This window comes from Hyaena hyaena, unplaced genomic scaffold, assembly GCF_003009895.1.
Source record: "Hyaena hyaena isolate Hyena2069 unplaced genomic scaffold, ASM300989v1 scaffold_21, whole genome shotgun sequence".
Classification (NCBI taxonomy): Eukaryota; Metazoa; Chordata; class Mammalia; order Carnivora; family Hyaenidae; genus Hyaena; species Hyaena hyaena.
In genome coordinates this window covers 3,325,273-3,349,211 of record NW_024080653.1, presented here as the reverse complement: position 1 = coordinate 3,349,211, position 23,939 = coordinate 3,325,273, and the positions used below count along the sequence as shown (strand labels likewise).

At 60.1% G+C, this 23,939-nt stretch overlaps 1 protein-coding gene and 1 long non-coding RNA gene across 3 annotated transcripts in view; both read left to right on the top strand.

Annotated features, from left to right (window-relative positions):
- TIMP2 (TIMP metallopeptidase inhibitor 2) overlaps positions 1 to 23,939 on the top strand; it is a 47,857-nt gene that overhangs the window by 13,134 nt on the left and 10,784 nt on the right. Inside the window, exons 2-3 of the mRNA XM_039226481.1 lie at positions 19,627 to 19,727; positions 21,317 to 21,425. Coding sequence (XP_039082412.1) covers positions 19,627 to 19,727; positions 21,317 to 21,425 — 210 coding nt within the window. The remainder of the gene's footprint in view (positions 1 to 19,626; positions 19,728 to 21,316; positions 21,426 to 23,939) is intronic.
- On the top strand, positions 157 to 7,649 carry LOC120228218. 2 transcript variants are annotated; one of them, XR_005527432.1, is made up of 3 exons: positions 157 to 219; positions 1,343 to 1,476; positions 7,517 to 7,649. It is a non-coding gene; the product is annotated as an uncharacterized LOC120228218 (long non-coding RNA). The 2 variants fall into 2 exon arrangements; XR_005527431.1 differs by having other exon boundaries at positions 172 to 300.

Here is a 23,939-nt window from a genome sequence, read left to right as displayed (position 1 = left end):
GCTTGAGCCGAGTCTTCGTGGTGGGTATAGACCCCCAGCAGGTGTCCCCCTGGGCGCTCGCCCTCTGGCAGGCTGGTTAGCGCCCCTGGCTTCAGCCCTGCTCTGATGTCACAAGTCAGCAGCTCTGTCGTTCCCGCGGCAGCAGCCCACGTGGCTCACCAGCCGGGCCAGACCCCGGGCTGCTGTGGAGGCGGGGAGCTGCGAGTCCAGCCCACCCTGGTCAGTGGGCCCTGGAGATGCCAGTGCAGACTGTCCGGAGTTCGGTGGTGCCCACCCCCGATCCGTTGTGGGGCGAGCCCTGTGCGTACCCAGCTGTTTGGGGGCACTCTTACGGGGGCTGGGGAAGTGGCCCTTCAGGGTCACCAGGTCACATGTCCAGGAGGCTAATTTGAATTTCTTTTTTTTTTTAATGTTTATTCATTTTTTTGAGAGAGAAGGAGATAGAGCATGAACAGGGGAGGGGCAGAGAGAGAGGGAGACAGAATCTGAAGCAGCTCCAGGCTCTGAGCTGTCAGCACAGAGCCCGACGTGGGGCTCGAACCCATGAACTGCGAGATCATGACCTGAGCCGAAGTCGGACGCTCAACCGACTGAGCCCCCCAGGCGCCCCCAGAAGGCTAACTTGAACGTCCCGTACTGTGGGGCTCCCAGCTGGATGGGATGGGAGGTGGAGGCTGGGGATGAACGTGCTTGTTTGGGGGAGTGGGGAGAAGTCCTCGTGCTCTAAGAACAGCTGTGGTCACGGGGGCCCCTGAGCAGAACTGGGTCCCTGGAGTCGTGAGGTTTCAGGGAAAACCCATGATCGACACTGTCCAGGGACATTTAGTAAGGCCACCAGTCGGGTGAGCTGTAAGCGGCCCACTTGGCTACCTGGTATCTCCCGCGGGTTTGGAAGAGTCTGTGCCTCATGTCCGCCTCTGAAGCTGGTCCGGGGGATAACAGAGACACATGAGCCTGAGCTTATTCCCCCAGGGGCTGGCTGCCCGGCCCCGTGGGCTTCTAGAACCGTCCCAGGCGGGCCATGCATCAGGGTGAGGGTTAAACATACAGGTTTATAAGCCCCCACCCTAGGATTTGGGTGCAAAACGCTGCCGTGGGTCTTGGCCAGGATTCTTTTTCTACCATGACTCCCCTGCCCACAGTGGTTCTGATTCAGCGGGTCCAAAACCCAGCCGGCTTTAGGAACCAGTCCTCTGGACCTTAGCCGAGAGCCAGGAAGTGGGCAAACCCCAAGGCCCTGGGCAGCCCAGCGGTTGTATTTTTAAAGGCTAGAGCTCAGAGAAATGGAGTTTAAAATGTTTCTGATTTTTTTAAAATCCGGGCTTGGCTTGGATGCTTCCAGTGATGGGTGTCTCGCTACCTGTAAGTCACCCCCATGATTTCAAGACAAACATTTAGCAAGTGCTTCTTTCCACCTGGCCAGTTTCTGCCTGTAATGTGTTGTCGGTCTGGCTCAGTCATCTGGAGATACACGCGGTAAGTACCACCCTCTTCTCCAAACGGCTTGCCCAGTATGTGGGTGTTTCATAGTGATGAATGCTAACATCCATACAGACGGGTGCTGTTATTACCACCATTTCACAGAGGGGCAAACTGAGGCACCCAGAGTTGAGAAACTCGTGCCCGGTCACACAGTTCATACTCGTCACCACCACACTGCACTGTTCTAGACTTTTCCATCTCCTTCAGGCTCTTCTCCAGACATTCTTGGTTCCTTAGGGTTTTTCTTCTTCTGACAGGTTTTCTTTCTCCTCCTAAATTCAGGCTATAGCCCCTCCCCCCTTGTTGAACGCTCTAGTTTTTGTGAATCCTTTCTGGGAAAACACATCTCTCTATTATCTAGATTTCCTCCTTAGTGAGCTTATAGTTGTCATTCATGTGTATTTCTTTGTTTTTAATATTTTTAGCGTTTTTTAAAACTTACTCTTTGTTTTTTCAAACCTTTATTTTTGAGAGACAGAGCATGAGTGGGGGAGGGGCAGAGAAAGAGGGAGACACAGAATCCAAAGCAGGTTCCAGGCTCCGAGCTGTCAGCACAGAGCCCGACGCAGGGCTTGAACCCACAAACCGTGAGATCATGACCTGAGCCGAAGTCGGACGCCCAGCCGACTGAGCCCCCCAGGCGCCCCATATGTATATTTCTTAGAGGTTAATTCGGAAGCATCTCAGTACTTACACTGTGATTATGAAGCTTTGCCCTGATGCCAGGCAGACTTGCTAGCTATGGGCACCTCTTGCGGGGCTACTTGGCCACACGTCTGTCGGCCCCGTGCACGTGGGTTGCACGTCTGGCTTTACATCTCTCTGATGGTTAGACGTTCACCGAGCCTTCCCCTGAGCTGGGGGTTGTTCACAGAGCTTCCCGGCCGTCTCGCTCCATCTGTGCGCCCGTGGCGTGGCAGCAGGGTGGGCTCCCCGGGCCTCTTCCACGTGCCGTCCAGCTCCCGTGAGCCCCCCCTGCACGCCAGGGCCTGGAGCGCCCGGCTGGGGTCTGACCGGAGCGGCGCTGGGCTGGACCGTTGCCTTGCGTGTCCTAGGCCTCTCTGTCACCGCAGGGAAAGATCACACGCATCTCTGCAGAGCTGTTCCCGCTTCGCGCTTGCACAGCCAGGGTTGGGGGTCCCTATGTGAGTTATAAATGTCTTCCCGATCCATTGAGTCTTGTCAGATTTGGTTGGGAATTCAAGCCTCTTTAAAATCTCCTGAGCTGGAGCCGTGCCTTCTGACACGGCAGCTGGCTTGCTGGGTCCCACGGGGAATCGTGTGCCAGATGTCCGTAGCTAGACTTGGTACATTTAGAGTCACACGCTCGTGAACTTGACTCACAGAAGAGCCTGTCCGTGCCCCGTGCCACAGACTCTTCTTTTCTCTTTAGACACAGTTTTGACAAGCTGCCTTGTGTGGTGACAGGCCACAGGAGTTCGGGGGCCATTGGAGAAAAGGAGGATGGGGCGCTGTCCCTCTGTGTCTGTGTCACAGCCAGGGAGGAAGACACAGGCGGCTAAGGGGCGCCTGGGGGGCTCAGTCGGTTGAGCGTCCGACTTCGGCTCAGGTCATGATCTCATGGTTCGTGGGTTCGAGCCCCGTGTCGGGCTCTGTGCTGACAGCTCAGAGCCTGAAGCCGGCTTCAGATTCTGTCTCCCTCTCTCTGCCCCTCCCCCACTTGTGCTTTGTCTCTCTCAAAATTAAATATTAAAAAAAAAGAGTCAGCCTATAAAATCCAAATTATATTCGGGGAGGTCATTTAGCATAGGGGAACTCGGTCCTACATATGCCTTTTTTTCCTTGTCTTTATTTTTTTAGTCTTACGTGTGTTATTTTATTTAATGTGTATTTAATTTTGAGAGAGAGACAGACAGAGCATGAGCATGAGCAGGGCAGGGGCAGAGCCAGAGGGAGACAGAATCCGAAACAGCTCCAGGCTCTGGGCTGTGTCCGACTGACTGAGCCACCCAGGCACCCCAGGTCCTATGCATTTTAAAAGTCTTTAAGGGATTCTTCATGTTGTCATCCAAAACCTAATCTGGAACATTCCAAAAAACGTCAAAGGTGATCTATTCTGTGTAGTCTCAGAAAGCAGACACGATGAACTTCACAGCTGAAAGGGTAAGCTTTCATTTTACAGAAGTGTTCTCTGGCCCTGCCAGCTAATGGGAGCCTTTCTGGATCTATTTTTGTATGTTTCAAAGAAAAGGTGCTAAACCGTGTGACCCAGGCGCCCAGCCCGCAGCCTCTGGAGGAGGACAGAGTGCTTCTCTTGTTGCCAGAGGTGGGGGCGGCAGGACCTGGCTTGGGGAAATGTGGGTCGGGCCGAGGAGGTGTCTGTGTGCGGAAGGAGTTGTGTGTGAGCACAGCTGGGCCACTAGACCTGGGTGGGCGGTGGGGAGCCCAGCTGAGGAGGGGGCCCAGGACCATGAGCTGCCGGTGGGGTCTCAGAACCTCGGGCCGGGGCTTGTGGGCCTCGGTGGGAGTTGCCTGGGAGCTGGGGATGGCCTGCCGAACCCACCATGCTCTGGGCCCCTGCCTGCCGGGGCTGGGACAGGATCAGCGTGGAGCAGGGCCCCGGAATCTGCATTTTCACCGGCAGCGCAGGTGACGGGAGCAGGTGGGCTGTGGACGGACACCTAGACACCTGCTGGTGTGGGTGAGAAGCTGCTGCAGCCCGAGCACCAGCTGAAGTAGAATGGTGGCCGTGTGCAGAGCGGGGGTGACCAGGCTTGGGGAAGGGGGTGGGGTGGGGGGCGCGAGGCACAGAGAGCCTGATTAGGCGTCTTTCAGGAGGGGCTCAGTTGGGGAGGGGGCTGGGGAGGAGGCAGATCAAGACCCGGATACTGGTCGAGCCATCTGCGAGGGCTGCCGTTCTCGAAGTACGGTCCCCAGACCAGAGCATCACAGCCCCTGGGAGCTCCTGAAGTTTATTGGTTTATTTAATTTGAGAGAGAGCAAGCAGGGGAGGGGCAGAGAGAGAGGGAGAGAGAATCCCAAGCAGGTTCTGTGCTGCCAGCACGGAGCCCGACCCAGGGCTAAACCCACAGCCGGTGAACTACGTGGCCTTAGGCAGGTGACTTAACCTCTCTGAGTCTCAGTTTCCCCATCGGAAAGTGGGGTAGGAATAGACTTCCTCATGCGGAGACTGTGTGAGGGCGACGGCCTGCTTGCACTGTGTCCCCCCCTCCGTGGCCCTGCCCTCCTCTTGTCCGTGGGAGGGGGGGAGCCACGGGACCTGAGACCCTCCATCCTGCCTGACGTCGGAGCCCCTGGTCTGGGCACCCCCCCGCCTCTGAAGTTGCCATGCCTGCTCACGGGCGTGGGGAGCCCGGGGTCTGCTGTGGGCCTGGTGGTTCCCCCGCCGCCCACAAACGAGGTCTCCCCGGCAGCGTGACAGGGGCCCGTCGCTCCAGAAGGCTGTCTGCCTGGGGGTGGCCGCCGCACTGGGGCCGCGGAGGGAGAGCCAGAGAATGGGCCCAGTGTGCGCTTGGAGCTGGAGGCTGGCCGGGCCCACCTTCCCTCCGTCTGCTGCTCTGAGCAGGGCTTGTGCAGGGCGGGGGGCTGTGGCTTCCCTGAGGGTGGGAGGCAGCCGCCGTGGGGCGGGCAGCCATCCAGCTCTGGGGGGAGCAGGATTAGGAGACCCGAGGGAGAACCCCAGGAGGCCAAGGACACGCTGTTGTCAGGTGGGCAAGCGGGGTCGGGCTTGGAGTGTCAGCACGCAGGGGCTGGGGCGTGGACGCACAGCAAGGGGTCTGCTGGTTACCCCCTGCCCCCCCACCCCCACCCCCGTCTCCCAGGGCGGGTGAGGGGCATCCACAGCTCCCTCCGCCTGTTTGGACACCGCCACCGCCGTTCCCGGGGTGGGAAGAGCTCAGTCTTGGGCACCTGAGATTCAGACCCAAACCCCGCGCTTCCCTGGGAAGGTCATGCCTTGGGGCACATGCTCTCCTTTCCCCTGGGCACACGGTTGCTGGGTCGCACGACAAATCTGTGTTTGCCAAACTCTTTTTTCCGAAGCGGCTGCGCCATTTTGCGTCCCCGCCAGCAGTGCGCAAGGGCTCTCCACTCGCCCGTCGTCCTCACCGACGCTCCTTCCTGTCCGTCTTTCCAGTTACGGCCATAATGCACGCCTGGCGGGTGTGGACGGCGCCCCATCGTGGCCTCAGCAAGTGTCCTCTGATGACCGTTCGTGCTGACCAGCTCGCGCTGCGTTAGCCGTGGGCCTCTTCTTTAGGGAAGGGCCTGGTTTTTGGGGGGGTTTTCTTTGACTTTAAAAACGGGATTATTTGTCTTAATGCATTTTGAGCGGTTTACATAATCTAGATTCCAGCCTCTTTGGTTGGATATGTGACTCACAAGCATTTCCTGCCAGTCTGTGCCTGTATTCACACTTATAATGTTGGCCCCTGATGGGCAAAGGTTTTTGAGTGTTGATGCTATTTTATCAGTTTCTTTTATCGGTTGTGTTTTCGGGGATGTATTTGAGACATCTTTACCCAAGCCAGGGTCACGAAGATGCACTCGTGTTTCCTTCAGAACAGCTGTAGTTTTTTGTTTCTTTTTAAACGTTTTATTTATTTTTTTGAGAGAGAGGCAGCATGAGTGGGGGAGGGGCAGAGAGAAAGAGAGACAGAATCCGAGGCAGCTCCAGGCTCTGAGCTGTCAGCACAGAACCTGCCGCGGGGCTTGAACCCACGAAGCGTGAGATCATGACCTGAGCCGAAGTCGGACGCTCAACAGACGGAGCCCCCCAGGCGCCCCTGAACAGCTGTAGTTTTAGACCTTACGTTAAGGTCTACAGTCCACTTCGAGTTGATTTTTGTATACAGTGGATGTTTTGTATGTGGCCAGATAGGGGTCTGGGTTTGTGGTTTTTGCACATGGCCATCTGGCTGTCCCAGCATGATTTGTTGGAAAAAACGTTTGACACCCCAGCTTCCTCTCTCCCCCCTCCTCTTCCTCATCATGGCCGTGGGTGCAGGGGCTGAATGTAACACTGACCGCTAATTGCATGATCCGATTTCCCCAGAGCCGGTGGCACTGCGAGCGGCCTCGGTTGGTCAAAGGCACTGTGGCCGCCCTGAGCGGCATGGGCCTGGCTCTGCTGCTTGCCAGCTGTGTGATCTGGGCCAAGTTTCTTAATCGGTCTGTGCCTCAGTTTCCCCACCTGCGAACCAGGGATGCTAATAGCTCCTTACCTCTCAGGGTTATTGTGAGAAAGATGAGCAAAAGCATGTAAGGTGCTGGAGGGGACCCCCGTCCACGGACGCGGTGCTGTGTTCCGACTCCCACCATGCCTCTGGGCTGGCCTTCCTCAGCCCACAGAAATGAAAGCAGGGAGGGGTGGTGGAGGGGCGCTCGGCACAGCCTGCCGTGGTCCAGAAGGGCCTCCTGTAGCCCACCAGCCTGGCTGGTCTTGATATCAGCTGCAAGCGGCCACGGAAATGACTCCACACTTTTTTGGTGTAGATGCTCCTCCTTTTCTGGGAGGGCGGACAGAGCCCGGGTCCCTCCCTGAGGCCAGAGCGCCGCCCCCACCCCGATAATCCCACGAGCAAAGAGCTGCGAATCCTGACACCCCGCCTAGCAGGCTCCCCCTCCCCCTCCCTTTCCTCCTGCCACTTACAAACAGCCCCCCGCTGCAGAGACCGGACCCTCGCACCCGTCCGCCCCTGCCCGAGTCCTCACGCGTCTCCCAGGGTCGGGGTCTCACCCTTGGCACTGCTGACGCGTGGGGCTGAGCCGCTGTTCATGGTGGGGACCGTCGCGGGCAGTGCGGGGTGGGGAGCCTCGTCCCAGGCGTCCACGTGCTAGATGCCAGTGTGTGTGCCCCCGACATGGCCACTGTCCCCTGCAGAGCAGACCCTCGCCCCGCTGGAAACAGCCGCCGACAGGATCTTGTTAAAGGTGTGCAGGGCGCACTGGGAACAGAGCCTGGGCCCTTGCGGGTGGGCATTGGCCAGAGTGGTCTGGAGGGACGGGTGTTAGAGCTTGGCCGCATTCCCAGCTCCCTGTCCCTTGTCTCCAGGGGCTCGCTCTTCTCAGGACGTTCCGGGCCACGGTGCGTGCCCTCCTGATTTTGCGGGCTTGGCGTGAAACAGCCCCTGGCGCCCTGACTTCCACTCTTGGCTCCCACCACCTCCCCCCCCAAAGCCGTGTCCGCAGCCACCGCCGACATGAGAAGAAACGCAGACAGAACCGCCCGTCCGTGTCCCAGCCCCAACCACGAAGCCCCGCTTTTGAGGCGGAAGCACGAGCTACTGCAAGTCCGCGAGAAAGGGGAGCTCGCTCTGCAGGGAAGGCAAGGCCCGCAGCGGCGCGCGGCGGGGGAGCTGAAGCCTGGGGCGCAGGAGGCCCCGAGCCCGCCAGCGCGAGGCCCAGAGAGGCCGTGCTTGGCGCATCTGTTCAGCGCCGCGGGAGGACAGGCCAGGGAGCACCGACCTGACCCGGAGGGCTCCGCCCAGCGAGGAGCAGCCCGTCTGCAGAGGGCCGGGGAGAAGCACAGAGCAGAGAAGGGTCACAGAGAGGAGCCGGGGCGACCACAGGCCAGGCGCACCAAGAGGAAGGCGGGGGGCGCGGAGAAGCAGGGGGCTGCCAGAGCCGCGGGCCAGACCCGTCGTGCCCCCGGACCCCCCGGGAGGAATAAGGGGAGGCGGGTGCCCTCGACGACGACGGGCGGTGAGGGCCATGACCTGCAGGCGCGCCGCGGGGCGAACGTAGAAAAGCCGCTGCCTGCTGTGGAGGACCTGGAGCGTCTGGGCAAGACGGGGCGAGAAGGAGCCCGGGACGGGCCGACGCAGCCGGGGAAGGAGGCCAGTTCCCCTGGGCCAGGCCTGAAAAACAACGGTCTGGATCAGGGTCCCCAGGGAAAAGTGAAAGACCTAGAACAGCCGTGGCCGGTTGGCTCGCCCTGCGGAAGGGGAGCTGTGTCGCCGGGGTCCCTGGGCCGGCACGGGGTCAGGAGCACATGGCAGAGGGAGCTGGAATTTACCTTCGAGGAGCTGTTTGATACGAACAGAAAGCTGAAGAAACACCTGATCTTGAACCTTGATCCCAGGTCCAGGGCGGAGCACAGCCCCAGCAGGGAGCATGGCCCCTCGGGGATGCAAGACTATCGCGGTGAGACCCTGCGAGACCAGAAAACGGGGGACGTGGGGGCAGAAGTGGAGCCTGGCGGGGAGCCCGCGCGGCCCGCGTTGGTGGACGCCCACCAGACGGCATCCGAGGACAGCTTGACAAGGTTCCTGAGCGAGCTCGAGAACCAGAAGAATCCTAGGTTGGCCAAGTTCAGGTTCAAGCACGAGAGTAAACCATTTCCCAAGGCAGGAATGCTCATGGACGAAGAGAACCAGCTCCCGTGTGGCACAGGCTCTGGCCAGGCACCGGCCAGGCTCGACCCGCTGGCCCAGGGCCCCCGTCAGCCTGCCTTACAGGACCCACCAGACGGAGCCGGCTGGATGGCATTCCGGCCCAGGCAGAGGACGGAGCCGGAGCGGAGGCCGGGCCGGCGGCCGGAGGAGCCGACGGGACCCCCAGGGCTGAGCTGGGAAGCCCACTCCCGGGCAGCGCTGGAGGAGCAGAGAGAACAGAGGAGGGCGTGTCTGGCTCGTCTGAAGTCTCACTCCCTCCCAGACCAGGAGGAGGAAGAGGCGTGTGAACGCAGCACCACTTCCCCCTTGGCCTCCAGCTGTGTGGACGACGACAGGCATGGTCAGATGATCCATGACCTTGAGCAGCAAATTGAAGAGCAAAACAAGTTGCACAAGCAGTTTCTCGAAGACGCCAGGAAACGCTTACAAGAGTTTCAAAGGATATGATAAGTGCGAGCCCCACCCACAATAAATACATCGCTGGTACCCACGCCCGTGCCCTGTGTCTGCGTCACCTGCTCAGCATCCAGTAGGCCCCCCTTCACAGCGGCCCCCTGGTGCGGCCGCGGGAGCCCATGTGGGGCACAGTCCGCGAGCCTGGCCACGGCCAGGGGCGCCGAGGGGTGCCCGGGACTGAGGCTGCCTGCCCGCACCGCTCCTGCAGGTGAATGAAGCGGCCCAGATGTTTTAGCCAAACGCTGGGGTCTCAGGGGTATCCAAGGTCAAGTGGGCACAGTTTCAGAAGTTTCAATGTACTGTTGCTTAGCCGTTGAGACTGAAATGGGGAGATTTCACTGAAACCTCTTACGTCTCTTTCAGACCCACAAAACCAACATCATCTAACGGCACCTCGCTTAGTATATATTCTTGTAACTTTAATATCAGAAAGTGAGGGTGAGACGGGGGAGGGGCGGGAGGAGGAGAAGGGAGAGAGGACAGAGGCCAAGGGAAGAAAGGGGAGTGGTCCCTGTAACCCAGGGCCTGCGGGGACTCCGTCTGGGGCTGGCACTGGGACCCACAAAAACAGCCATTGTGTGCGGGACACACAATGGAATGGGCGTGGCCGGTTCCCGAAGGACTTTATTTACAAAGATGGGTAGGACTTTATTTACAAAGATGGGTAGGACTTTATTTACAAAGATGGGGTGGTGGGTAAACTTTTTGTGCAGAGAATAGGATAGTAAATATTTCAGGCTTTGCCAGCCTGTGGCGATGACCCACAAAAACAGCCATTGTGTGCGGGACACACAATGGAATAGGCGTGGCCGGGTCTTATTTACAAAGGGTGGACTTATTTACAAAGGGTGGGGGGGGTTGGATTGGGACCTCAAGCCATAGTTAGGTGGCCCTGGACCGGAGGCGTTTGTGTCGTATCATTGGTCTGCGAACGGCCTTTTCCCTCCTAGCGCATCTTCTCTAACTGATGACATAATGAACAAGTGTGAGCCCATAACCCCAACCCTAGGTCTGGAGTATTTGCTCAAAACCAGCCTCTACCTGTGCGCTACTTCCCTTTCGTGTATGCTGCTCCTTCTCTAGCTACGTGCCTGGTGAACTTGGGGTTCTCCCCCATCTCATCCTGTGGGGTGCCCAGGGAGATGGGGGCCGACCCAGCCACGTGACAGACCTGACCTGGGCTTCCCTCGAGGGCATCGGGCTCACAGAACGCCCGAACATGCCGTTTGGATGGGGCAGAGACAGCACCCCGCTGAGGTTTGTGGGTGCTCTTCAGATGTTCAGTGTCTCAGATGGGGAGGCTCTGCTGTCTCACATTGTTGTCTCGTTGAAAGCATCTCCTTGGGCTCCATGGGGTCTGGCTTTTCCACTTCCGGTGGAGAAAGTGTGTGATCCCAGCCCGGTTTCATTTTGTCCCCTGGTTCAAGAATGTCGGGGGCCAGGGCTGCAAAGCCCACCCGACAGTCTGATCTAAGCCCGATACGATGGCGAACGGAGCCCCCAGCTGGGAGGGGTGCTGGCGTTTAGTTGCCCAGCGTTGCACGTTTCAAGGTGAAAGGCCCAGGGCTCCTGCTTGCTCCACACGGAGAGGGTGCAATGCAGTCACCGGGTTCAAAGCCACGGCCGCGATCGGACCCAGCGTTGAGTCCTGAGGTCTTCTGACAGCTGGGAGCCCCCGTCTAATGAACGGACGAGCCTGCCTTTGAGCGGGTTATTTGTTTCTAGTCTCAAAGGTAGTATTTGTGGCCCGTGTGTCTTAGGTGAGGAACGGCCCCTTCTCGGCCACACTTGAGCTAAAAGTGGATGTAGGAGGTGGGCAGTGAGACGTGGTGGGGGGGGAGTCACTGCTGCCTGGACGGTCACGCCTACACTGTCCCCAGACAGCAGGATGAGACACCCTGCCCTGTCTCACCTGAAGGAGGTCGGGACAGGGGGTGCTTCTGTCCCCGGGCTGCCCTCCAGCCCGCCCCCAATTCCCTATGAAGCTGTCACGGGTGCTTCCATGTCCACCGCACCCAAAGAGCAGGCGAGGGTCCTGGCAGACCCTGTCTGCTCCCTGTTGATCGGACGCGCCTGGACTGTGGTGCCCCAGGCCCTGGGACGGGGCCCCTGGAAGAGTGTGGGGTCCTGGCAGCTTCCCCCGGAGCACTGCCAACGAGCGTGAGGAGTCTCGACTCACAGATGACCGTGTGCACCTTCATTCTCCTGAAGCATTTCCTGGAGGTCCTCCCTCTCTGAACGCTATATCTTCTAGAGCTTTCCATGGGTTTTACTCCCCTGCCTGGGTATTTGGGGGCAGCCTCTCTGTTTCCATCTCACTCTGCATTTACTAGACCCTTTCCCGTCTGGTCACTTCCTGGCAGTCCTGAGTCCTCCCCGCCAGACCGCAGGGATGCGGGAAAGCCTCTGGCTGGCCTGGTGGTGGGCGGGTGCCCCGTTTCCCCGGGGGGCTTGGAGGGGGGGGGAAGGGAGGTTGGAGAAGAATAGCAGCACGTGTGTGCCCCTGAGGGCCGCTGTCCCGGGGACAAGGTGCAGACCAGCCCGCCCGCCTCACGAGCACCGGGATGAGAGGCGGGTGCAGCGGTTCACAGTTCACCTCGTCAGGGCAGCGCCCCTCCTGCGCGTGCTGGGCCAGCAGGCGTCACGGGCTTCGGCCGCGACCCTGCCTTCTGTGCACGCTGCTCTGAGGGTCCTCACGCCCGTCCCTGCCCCGCCCAGCCAGGTGCACCGTCACGGGTGTATGAGAATACCCAGGACCTCAGATTATTTAGTAACTGGGGCCCTGGCTGGGGGGTGGGGGGGCTTCTCTGATCTGCAGCAGTTCTTCCGATGGCAGGAAATAACACGATGGGGGGTCGCTGTGGACTGGACGTGCGGCCTGCCTCTGCGGTTCCCGTCGCAGCCGGGCTGCGTCCCCCGCGGGAGGCGGGCGTGAGGACTGACAGACGGCTCGGCGCTGCAGCCGCGTTCGCTGCAAGGCGGGGGAGGAGCAGCGGGAGCACGTGCCTCGGGGGCTGCTCCACGCTGGCAGCTGGGAGCGTCGGCCCTGGGATCCTAGCCTTCCCATCCATCTCTGCCTGAGAAATGCAGGGGGCTGGGGTCAGCGCGCAGGCCGCACACCTCAGCCCTGCCCCCCGTCCAGGCTGGTGGGCCCAGCCCTCTGCCTTCACCCTTGAAAGTGGGGCAGCCCCGAGCGGAGCCCTGCGGGGGGTCACGGCCTGCCAGTGGGCCCCCTCAGCCCCCAGCCCCGCCTCGGCCCGTGGGTGGGAAGGGACTAGAGGGGGTGGCCAGATGCCCCCTCTGCACCTCCCCAGCTCCCCCTGCCCCCTGCCCTGCCCCGTCCAGCGGCTGCCCCCGCTGCGGGCTCCGGGCCTGGGGTTTGCGGGGCCGAGCTTGGCCGCTCCTCAGGGTCTTGGCGGAGAAAGTGCAAAACAGCAGTTCCTTCCACAAAGCCGCACTGTTCTCAGCAAATCCTCCCAGGGTCGGGATGCATTTTTTTCAAGTGATTCAGCAGCACGTGAATGGGAACGGCCTGAGCCCAAGGCTTCGGGAACCGTGACCAAGGCCTCTGGCATGAGACCCCGCTGGGCTCACAGGGAGAAGGAAGGACGGCGGGGCCTGAGTCAGGGGCCTGCCGGGGTCCCTGGGGGTGGGGGGGCTGGGGAGGGCGACCGAGCAGCTAGGGGCCACGGCTCTTCTCTGCGCCCGCTGATGAGCTCTTAGAGACGTTCCCTCCTTCTCCCGAGGGGGCCTTCGAGGTGGGAGTGCTGGTTGCCATGGAGACAGGCATCCGGTGGACAGCGCTCAAGTGAATTTGCTAGAATCTCCAATGGCCCAGGGCTGGGACCGCACTGCTGTTTACTGTGCTCTCTCTCCTGCGCCCGTCACCTCCCCGACCCGCCCTCGGCACCCACAGACACATCTGCCCTTAGGGGTGGTGAGTGCAGGCATTTCTAGCCCCAGCCGAACCCCGCCCCCGCCCCGGGGTGAGGAGGCTTGCAGGGACCGAAGGTGGCGTCTGGTCTCCCAGTGCTGCTGCTTGGTGGAGAAAGAAGTCTTTAATTGTGAAATGACGCCTCCTCCCTCTTCTCAGTTCCCTAAAAGACATGACCTTGGAGGAAGTCGGGTGCACTGCTGACCCAGAGCAGCCAGGCTCTGACCCCGGGGAAGGCAGAGCCTGGTGTTGGGGGAAAGCCCTCACCACTGTGTCCACCGAGGGGCACCTGCCAAGGTGGGGGGTGGGCTCTCGGTGAGACCAGAGGGGTGCTGAGCCGGCGCTTGGTGTCCCTGTGACTCCTCGCAGGCCGTCCGCCCACGCCCCACATCCTCATGGTGCGGTCCTGCGGGGAGGGGCATGGCCTCGGCCCCGGGGGTTTGGAGCGGGCCCGCAGCCCACGTGGGCACGATTCTCTTTCTGGGTCACCGTCTGCCCTGTGCCGTGCCCTGCCCTGCAGCTGGTGAGGTCGGCCCACTCTGCTCACCGTGCAAATGCAGTCCCGTCGGAGGGGTTCACAACCGTCTCTACTGTGCCCCCCAGGCCCCCCCCCGGAAGTGCTTTAGTCACACACAAGCAGGTAGGGAACCCGCTGTAATGGCGGGGGGGGGGGGTCCTGAAAACGTAGTAATTTTGTTACGGCTTTTGTAGGGCAGTGCCGCAGCTGTCATCGTGGGGTGTAGATGCCGGACGTGGGGCACCCCTCACTTTCCCAACTCTGGCCTTGAACGTGGGATGGAGGCGCCCCTCTAGGGCATGCACCAGGGCCAGGCCACCCTCAGCTGGGCTCTAGACAAGCTCATTAAATTCAAGGGACTTCAGCCCGGTCGACCAGCCACCCAGTGTCCCCCGTCCACCCAAAAGGGGTAAGAAAGTCTCGTCCTGAGCCACAGTTTCTAGCTGCAGGTGTTGGTGGGGACTCTGGTAGCTCTGTGGTGGGGGGGCGTACGTGTCCAGACGGTGGGGTCCCTGCAGCTGTCCCCAAGCCCCCAGCGGAGGGGAGCCCTCCCAGAGAGCACCTGGGTTTCCTCCGAAGAGGCTGGCATGGAATTCTCCGTGGGGACGAGGAAACGGACTGGGTGACCCACGGAGGGCGTTTGCAGCTGCAGTGACCTCGTTTCCATCTAAGAAGTGGCCTTCCCCACGCTCGCCCCTGTGACTGTGCCCCACCGCCGCGGCCCTCAGACCCCAGCGCCCGCGGTGAGTTTGGCTCGACTGCGTCCCAGCCACTGCCCAGGGCAGCCCCACTGCTCTCGGGGACAAGCTCTGTGGTACGTGTGCCAGCAAATCTCGTTGAGGCCCCATCTTTCCCTCCCCTGCACGAGCAACGCTGGGAACGGGCCCCTCACTGGAGGGACCTTGGTGCTGGGAGCAGAGCAGTGCTCTCCCTGGGCGACCCTCCCAGGCTCTCCGTGGAGGCTGCAGAGAGAGCGGGCTGGGCGGGCCGAGGGCGTGGCCTGTGCTGACACGGAGCCAGCCTGCTGCTCTGAGTCAGTGGCCTGGTAAGGCTCAGATGATCCGGGGCTGGACTTTGACCTTGTATTTAGATGAGTATTTTTTCCTAACCCCAAGATTCCCACATCCCTTCTGGAGAAATGCGTGGTTTTTCCGCACACCAGAAGCTCGGCCTCCCTGGGAACCAGGGCCTGGGGCTCAGCATGTGCGGAGTGCGTTGAGATAAAGCCTCGAAGGTCTAGAAGTCATGTTTTCACATCCACAGCTTGACCCGTGCTTTGGAGTCGGGAGCCAGTGCGCAGGCAGAGCGGCCCCATGGGGAAGTGTCCTGTTAGGGTACGCTCATAAGCGTAAGCAGGTGAAATTCTTCCAGAGCGGCCGGGCCTGCAGAAAGTAGAGGCGACTTGGTGGGAATAAAATGCATGAACTTACAAAGACTGCTCTCTTTCTGGGTCTGGGCCCCCCACGGACTGTGGGCATGGCTTGCTGTGTCCCTCGTGGCTTCCGCAGGAATGTGCGTGGACACAGGAGGACTCAAAAGACGTTGGCGGGCTGCGTGGGGGGGGGGGGGTGACTTGAATCTGTGCCTGGGCTGGTCAAGTGAGCCGCACCCCCTGCACAGCCCAGGCCACGTTGTTGTGCGCTGAGGACACCCCAGTTTTCCCAGAAGCCCCCTGCTGTCCCCCCTCCCCCGGCCCCCGCCCAGGACAGTCTGGCCTCCCTGGGTTTCCCCTGAGTGCTCATCCTCTGTCTGAACACAGCCTGTGTTCTTTGGATCATCGTCCCGACCTCGGCTCTCCACCCACCCTGCTCTTTTCCATCCCAAATCTGGCCGGGTGTGCGAGGGATCGGTTTTGCAGGCTGCTTGCAGGGGGAAATGACATCACGTGGTGTCCACGGCCCCAGGGGTGGGGGCAGGGCTCCGTGGTTGCGTGTGCTTTGAATTAAGTCTATGGCCGAGCATTCCAGTAGCCAACATCTGGCGGTGAATTCATCAGCCAGTGTATCACCCTTGATCTCAAACCCAGATGTTGTGTTAACGGCAGAAGGGAAAGAAGAAAAAACAACATCGGAGCAGCTCGGGGAGAGGCCATCATTTTTTAGCACAAAGCAGTTAGAACGAGGAGCTTTATAAAGCCTCTAGTTCCCGCCGCTGCCTCTGGATCCTACGGCGAAGGGCAGGCCAGCGGAGCAGAGCCCCTCGCTGCTGGGGGCGGGGTGGGCAGGCCGTGGGCCGATCACCCACCCCAGGGCCAGACACCTGGCCCAACACATAGTAGGTGTTTAGCAAACGTGTGTCCCTGCCTGGATTTTAGTTTCCTCTTAGATTCTCCAGATCGTCCCCAGCCCTGGTCTTTCAGTGGCCCGGGACTAAGGCCCCATCCTGTGCTTCGTATGGTCTCCATCCCAGAGCGCTGGAGATGCCCATCGCCTGGGGTGTGGGACAGTTCTGGAGAGCTCTCCGCCTCCTCCCTGTCCGCCGCTAGCATGCGCTTTTCTGCTTTCCTGTCCATTGTCTGACTTCTTGCCTGCATAGGATGCTCCTTGAAGGCTACCTCCATCACTGAAGACCCTCCTGCGCCTCCCCCCAGAAGGAGACCCATGCTTTTAGGGTTTCACTTGAAAAGCACCCCGATCTCAGGCTCTGAGTTTGGTTGGTAAGACATCCCCACTCTGGCCTCGTGCTGGGGGCAGAAGGCTGAGGGTCCAAACGTCGGGCAGCCAGAGCTGGCTGGGGTCCACCTTGATCCCTCCCCCCAGCCGCCCCTCCCTGTGGGGCCCCTCTGTCCTGTTTCCCCTCAGGTCTCCTGCCTTCACTCGCCTGCGGGATCCTCGGGCTGTGATGAATTTACTCGCTAACGCTTTTCGTGGGCCCTTCCCCCACCTGCAGTGCTGACACAGTAGCATCTGGGGCTCGAGCCTGCAGGGACCGGCGTCCGCTTCGTGTCTCTCTTCATGCCGGAGGGGGTTGGCGCTTTCGGGAGATTACTCCTTGCTCCGTTCTCTTTCTTCCCTTCCCGTTCTCTCCCACTTTGCAAAGTGGAGTGGGGGGTTCCCACCCAGAATTCAGAGATGCCGAGGAATCTGAGTTCTTGTGTTGCATGGACGAGCTCTGCCCGGGTTCCTCCTGGCCCCGCCCCCACTTCCCTGCAAGCAGCGGGCGGCCCAGGAGCCGGTTAACATTCCAGGGCTGCCCCGCGAGCCCACCCTGCACCCCGGATGCCACCGGTGCCTTCCTTCTGATAATCTAAGAAAGGCAAGTGTGGGGTCTGTCGCCCTTGGGCAAAGCAGGTGCGTCTGGGTTCGTGGTGACCGGCATGTGCCGCCGGCAGGTGCGGCTCTCCAGACCCGTCACCCACAGCAGCGGGGAGGTGCGTGCCCTCCTTCGCCACAGTGCTGCTGCCCCGTCGTCCGGAACTAGGGGTCCGTGGCGTGCTGGGCACTGTGTGTCCCAGATGCCCTGTTTCCTAGTCCTCATGCACCCGGGTGGAGGGCGGGCACCGTCTGCTGCAGGCGTGAGTGTCCCCGGGAGACTGCGCGGCGGGCTGGGGGCTAATGCAGGATCCGGCCCGGTGCTGCCCCTTTTTGAGTTAGGATTTGGACTGCGAGGGAGGCTTAGGGGCTTTGTTGGGAGGAAAACCATGGACATTAGTGCATGGAATGGGACAGAACCTTTATGCTGTTTGAGAGAAGTTCTTGCTTGTTTTCTGATTGCCACTAAGTGGTGTGTTTCTTGAGCACCTATTTCGGGTTAAGCATTGTTTCTGGAAAGCAGTTCCAAGAAGCATGCCGAATTGGGTGGGTTGTGGCAAAATCCAGCAGCACTGCCCTTTCCCGAACCCTGGTCTCCCTTGCCTGTTCCTGGTTCATCTGATCTCATCAGCCGGTGACGGGGCCGCGAGGACAGGGCTAATCTGATTCGTTTCCTGATTTGGATGAACACTTCTTGGCGTGGCTTTGCAATAGGGTGTGGATCAGGCAGATAGTAAGAGGGAGCACAGACAGACATCACCTGGCGGGTACCGACTGCTCTGTGCTTGGAACATAGCCTTTGCCTGTTAGAAGCTCCGGGGCCCTGAGCACACAGGATAGATGAGAGGCGTGCAATGTGCCAAATGCCATGGGAAGATGAGATTTCCCAGAGCTGGATGGAAAAGGGCAATTTTATCTGGGTTTTGAAGGATGGATAGAAGTTTTCCAGGTGGGGGGATGGTAGATGGCATTCGGGGCAGAAGAAACTTGTCTGTCCAGAGGTGGGGACACCCCTGGGCAGGTTTGAATTCAAGGGACTATTACGGACAGGCAGGACAGCGGGACAGAAGCAGCCAGGGCGACTGAGATATCTACGGCCTGGCAGCGGGTTGCAAAGGGCCGCCTGTTTTAGATGAGGGCAGCGGGTGGCTGAGGACACCTGAGCTGGCAGGGACGTGGCTAGACAACGTCAGCTGAGGCTGGGGGCAGGAGGGACCACTGGGAACAGGCTGACCTGCTGCTGAGGGCAGAGCCCTCGCTCTGGGCGGCCCCCTGGCGGGCATTTCCTAGATATGTGGGTTTGCAGGTTGGGGCCTGGCTCAGCCCTGGAACGGGAACTGTGACCTCGGCTGGTCGTGACTCAGCTCCAGCAGAAGACATAAGAATGGGGCTCGGGACCAGGGGACAGAGCAGGGGGTGCTGGCCCCTGGTGCCGGCCGGGGTCCGGGCGATGGGCACAGACGGGGTCCACGTGCCAGGGCTCCGTGGGGAGGACCACCCTAGCCAGGGAGTCCCGAGGTTCGAGCTGCCTGCCCGCGGGTGGAGAACGGAGGTGCCTTGGTGCCTGGCTCTGTCTGCCCCTTATTCCTCTGTTTTGCCCACATCCACGTTAATGTGGCCCTCGCCCAGGTGACCCCGCACGGCTAAGCCTTGGAGGGCAAGGCTTTTAAAGCTCTTAAAACAGACCGTGCCACCAGCTGACAGGCCTCAACGTGAGCGAAGGGAGGGCCCTGCCCACATGACCCGGGAACTGGGGACCCACCTCCCTGGTCAAGTCGAGGGTGGGGCCGGGGTCTACCTTCATTGCCGGGAGGGGGCCCTGTGGTGCCTGGCCCACCAGCAGCCTCAGGCGCTTGCAGACACTCCAGAACCTTCCCAGCCTGACCTCTCCCCTCTCCTTCACCTTGCGTCCCGGTCTGGGGTCATTTTCCTTCCTCGGCAGCAGCCCTTTGCCCCTGAATGTCTCCTCACCGGGTTCGATGCCCTTTGGCGGGTAGAGCGCTCTGACTCTTCCCCTGTCGTGGCCGCTATGGAACGTGTGTCATTATTAGAGTCGGCCACAGGAGAGTCAGGGACACTTTGAGGACAGATGGGGAGTCTCAGGATAGACCGTTCAGAGGGAAGAACCCCCAAACCTAAATACGATGAGGCCTCTTGGTGATGCTGTTACCCCTCGGCCTTCAGCCCGATAAAAGCCCGTTTGCCTGTAGGCTGCGGCCGGAGGCCGGGGGGTAGGAGGCCCCGCGTCCTAACTGCGCGACGATGATTTGCGGGCTCACCTGCATCCACAGTGGAGAGAATTTTCAGAAGCCCCAAAGCACTCACGTGTGAGCTCCACACAGAGCTTCGCTCTGATCGGTGACCCCCGGTGACCCGCCCGTCACACGAGACCAGGCCGCGCCCCACCCCCCTCCGCGGCGAGCGTTCTCATTGATGCTTCCTGGGACCAGAAGGGGACCTCGGGGCTTTACGTCTGGGCCCTCCGCCCCGAGCTTGTGGGCGGGGGTCCTCTCGCCCCCTGCCTCCCGCCTCCCTGCCGCCCCCCACCCTTCCTCAGAGCCAGGACGGCACGGTGCGGGCTCCGCTCACCTCTGCGTCTTTATTTTGCAGTGATTAGGGCCAAGGCGGTCAGCATGAAGGAGGTGGACTCTGGGAATGACATCTACGGCAACCCCATCAAGCGCATTCAGTATGAGATCAAGCAGATAAAGGTAAGGGAGACCCTCGCCGAGTCGGGGGGAAGGGTGGGAACGAGGTGGGGTCCCCCAGAGGCAGGGGCCCACAAGGAGGTGGAACTTGGGGAGCGCAGCGCGGCCTCCGTGGAGCAGACCTCAGGGCTTGGAGCCCCGAGTCGGTCCGACCCTCCTTGTCTGTAAATGCCCGAGAAGTTGTGGGGACCCGCCCTGCCCCCTTGGCTGGGCTCCTTCGGAAACGTGCCGTCTGCATTTTGATGGAGAGTAAATCCGGGGCGCCCTCAGCCCCGTCAGCAGGTTTGGCAGAGTTTTTACGGCCGGTTCCGCGGGTGCCCGACGCCGGCCGCGCTGGTGCGAGGTTCGAAGCCAGGAGAGCGTGGCCGTTGCGTCTGGGAGGCCTCATTCCCCCAGACGGCGCTGTGGGCTCTGGTCTTGCCCGGTCAGCTTTACAGTCTAAGAGGCAGGCGTCCCGGGGGCAGGGTGGCGGGGCCCGGCCGGCCGGTGACCAAGAGGGATCCCCGCCAGCTAGCAGAGGGCGGGCGGGCCTGGGGGCTGTGGACCGAGGAGGGGGTGGGGGACGATGCGTTAGTTTTTTCAGAACGTTTGTTCATGTTCAAGGGCAAGGAGCCCGTCTTTGAGGGGAGGCGGGGGGGGGGTGGAAAGAGGGGAGCAGCCCTGGAGGACAGTGATCGTGTCAACAGTAACTACCGTCTGCAGGATGGAAGGGAATTCTAGGCTCTAGCGGGAGCAAGGGCTTTGTAAAGGTAGCAAATTTAACTTTGTTACCAAAATTAAATGTTATTTTTAGTGGGATGTGTTATCAGAAGGTCAGTGAAATGCTAGCTCCTTCCATCTGTAGCAGTTCAGAGGGTGACCTGCGTTCCCAGGGCCCATCTGTGTGGGCGGGAGAGAGAACACCTCTGTCCTCGCGACCTCATTAAGGCATCCCGGAAAGGCGTTTACGCCACAGAACATTCTTGCCCTTCGGTGAAAGACATCGTTTAATAGAGCACATTGGTGTCACCGTCGGCCTAACCTTTCCAGGCGTGGCGTGGATGAGCTCTCGCAAAGCAAAGCCGGTTTATCATGACATTGAGATGACCCCGTCTCACCGGCGTTTGCTTGTTCAAAGCCCCCCTCCCCCCATCCTGCCCCCGAAACGTGACCAGAATCCCGATGAGGTTCCTGTGCGATTGCAGAGCCCAAGGACGGCTGCGTGCCGTATCCTCTGCTGGTCTGCGTGTTTTCCCCTTTCCACTGCCTCCCCGCCCCGCACCCCTGCCCCCTGGGCTGCCCCCCACGCCCGGGGAGGAGGGCACACTCACGTCCCTGCCTGTCACTCTCCCGGGTGGGGCCACGGGAACTGCTGGCTGCGGTGGGCTGGTAGCTGCCACGCTACCTGATGAGCGATTCCAGAGCCTCCTCCCTGCACGGGAATGGTCACCTTCTCATCTAGCTCGTTGGGACCTTCTGTCCCCGTTTCTCACGCGGATGGTACCACGGGTGCCAGCCGGGGACACCCCTGATGTTACACGGGGGACCCCGACTTTGTTAGCCGTGCGGGCCGGCTCTGCTCCCATTTCCTCACCCCGCCCTTGTCTTCCCAGATGTTCAAAGGCCCTGACAAGGACATAGAGTTTATCTACACGGCTCCTTCGTCTGCTGTGTGCGGGGTGTCGCTGGACATCGGAGGGAAGAAGGAGTATCTCATTGCAGGTGCGTATGTGACCGGGACCATCCAGGGCTGTGCCTTCGGGGCAGGAGCTTGAGAAACCACGAGGCGGGACGGAGTCCTGGGTCCTGACACCGACCGAGCGGCTGTCCCCAAGTCTCGGGGCGCCCCTGCCCTTTCCCGTCTGAGAGCTCCTGGTGAATTCTTGCCCGCCCCCCAGAACAGGGGAGCCGGCGTGACTGGACGGCGAGCTGCCGCGAGGCGAGCGCGCCGGCCCGTGGCCCCTGGAGGGGTCGTGCGCCAGGTGCCAGAAGCGCTCACGGCTGGGCGGGAGGCAGGGGGAGGGGAAGAGCCGGTGCTGAGTCTGCTGATGTTATGAGGTCCCCTACCTGTGCGGCGGGTCTCTCTTTTCCTCGTTATGATGGTGAAGCACACATGACGTCACATCTGCCGTTTGGACCACGGTTAGGTGTCCAGTCGGTGGCGTTAAGCACATTCGCGCTGACTCGTGGCAGTTAACGCCCCCCCTTCCAGAGCCCTTCCCGCCTCGTGAAACCTTCGTCCCCGTGACGCACAGCGGCCCCTGCCCCTCCCCCTGCCCCTGGCGCCCACTGTCCGTCTCTGGATTTGGCCGCTCGGGGGACCTCGCAGGACGGGATGAGACCAGGGCCTCAGGCTCCTCCACGCAGCAGGTGTCGGGATTTCGATCCTTTTTCTGAGGCGGAGGGATCATTCCATCGTGGGGAGAGACCACATTTTGTTTTGGGCTGTGTCTCTTGTTTATTCTTTTTCTTTTTTCATTTTTTAAATTTTTCTTTTTTTTAAGTTTATTTATTTTGAGAGAGAGAGAAAATAGAAGCAGAGGAGGGGCAGAGAGAGAGAGGTGGAGAGAGAGAACCCAAGCAGGCTTCTTACCGTCAGTGCAGAGCTGGAACATGGGGCTCGAACTCACAATCTGAGAGATCGTGACCTGACCTGAAACCAAGAGTCAGACGCTTAACCGGCTGAGCCGCCCAGGTGCTCCTTGTTTATAGTTTATTCTTTTTTTTTTTTTAAATGTTTTTTATTTATTTCTGAGAGAGAGAGAGCGTGAGCAGGGGAGGATCAGAGAGGGAGGGAGATACAGAATCTGAAGAAGGTTCTAGGCTCTGAGCTGGCAGTCAGCACAGAGCCCGACACAGGCCTTGAACCCACGAACCGCGAGATCATGACCTGAGCCGAAGTTGGACGCTTAACCAACTGAGCCGCCCAGGCGCCCCTATAGTTTATTCTTTTTTTTTTTTAATGTTTTTTTATTTATTTCTAGGAGAGAGAGAGAGAGAGCGTGAGCAGGGGAGGGTCAGAGAGAGAGGGAGTCACAGACTGAAACAGGCTCCAGGCTCTGAGCTGGCAGTCAGCTCAGAGCCCGATGCGGGGCCCAAACCCACGAACCGCGAGATCATGACCCAAGCGAAAGTCGGACGCTTAACCGACTGAGCCACCCAGGCGCCCCACCCTATAGTTTATTCTTAAGTAAAACTATTTCCCTTTACTTCTTACTACCTCCTCTGCCCGCCTGGCAGGCTGCACCCCAGGGGCGAGGGCAGGGCCTTCCGCCCTCAGCAGCGTTGACATCTGGGACCAGATCGTGCTTTGCCGTGGGGCTGCCCTGTGCCGCATCCCTGGCCTGGACCTGCTAGTTGCTCTAACATCCTCCGCACTGCTTGCCGCATCTCCAGACCTCGGCCAACGCCCCCTGGGGACAGAACTGCCCCGAGCGGAGACCCACGGGTGTAACAGATGCAGGCGCTCTGGGTCTGTGGTGCCTGAGGCTACTGGGCACTTGGACTGATGAGCTGAGAAACTGCAGCTTGAATTTGACTTCACTTCAGTTGGTTTACCCGCGAGCGTAAGCAGCCGCGCGCGGGGAGGAGGGTGCAGGACTGGCCGGTGCTGCGTCTGTCTGTCTGCCCCGGAACCTACCCTGCTCTTCTGGGGAAGTACGAGTCCGGCCACAACCTGGAGAAGGGACGGGGGAGGGACGTCAGCTCCTCTAGACGGGCGGTGTATTTTGTCACATAATCCGGATTTAATTGTGGGGCACGCTGCAGGGGGAAGACGCAGTGAAGAGCGAGCAGGGCAGGGGACACGCCTGTCCCCTCTCCTTGAAGAATCCCTCCCTCCAAGTGGGTGATGGGAGACTTTTTTCTTTTTTTATGGGCACTTCTGACCTTTCTAAATGCTTTCTTTTTTTGTAATTTTTTTCATGTTTATTTTGAGAGAGAGAGAGAGACAGTGTGAGCAGGGGAGGGGCAGAGAGAGAGGGAGACACAGAATCTGAAGCAGCTCCAGGCTCTGAGCTGTCAGCACAGAGCCCAACACCGGGCTTGAACCCACAAACTGCAAGATCATGATCAGAGCCAAAGTCAGGGGCTCAACCCACTGAGCCACCCAGGTGCCCCCTAAATGTTTTCTTTTTTTTTTTTTTAAATGTTTTATTTATTTCTAGGAGAGAGAGAGAGACAGCATGAGCAGGGGAGGGTCAGAGAGAGAGGGAGTCACAGACTGAAACAGGCTCC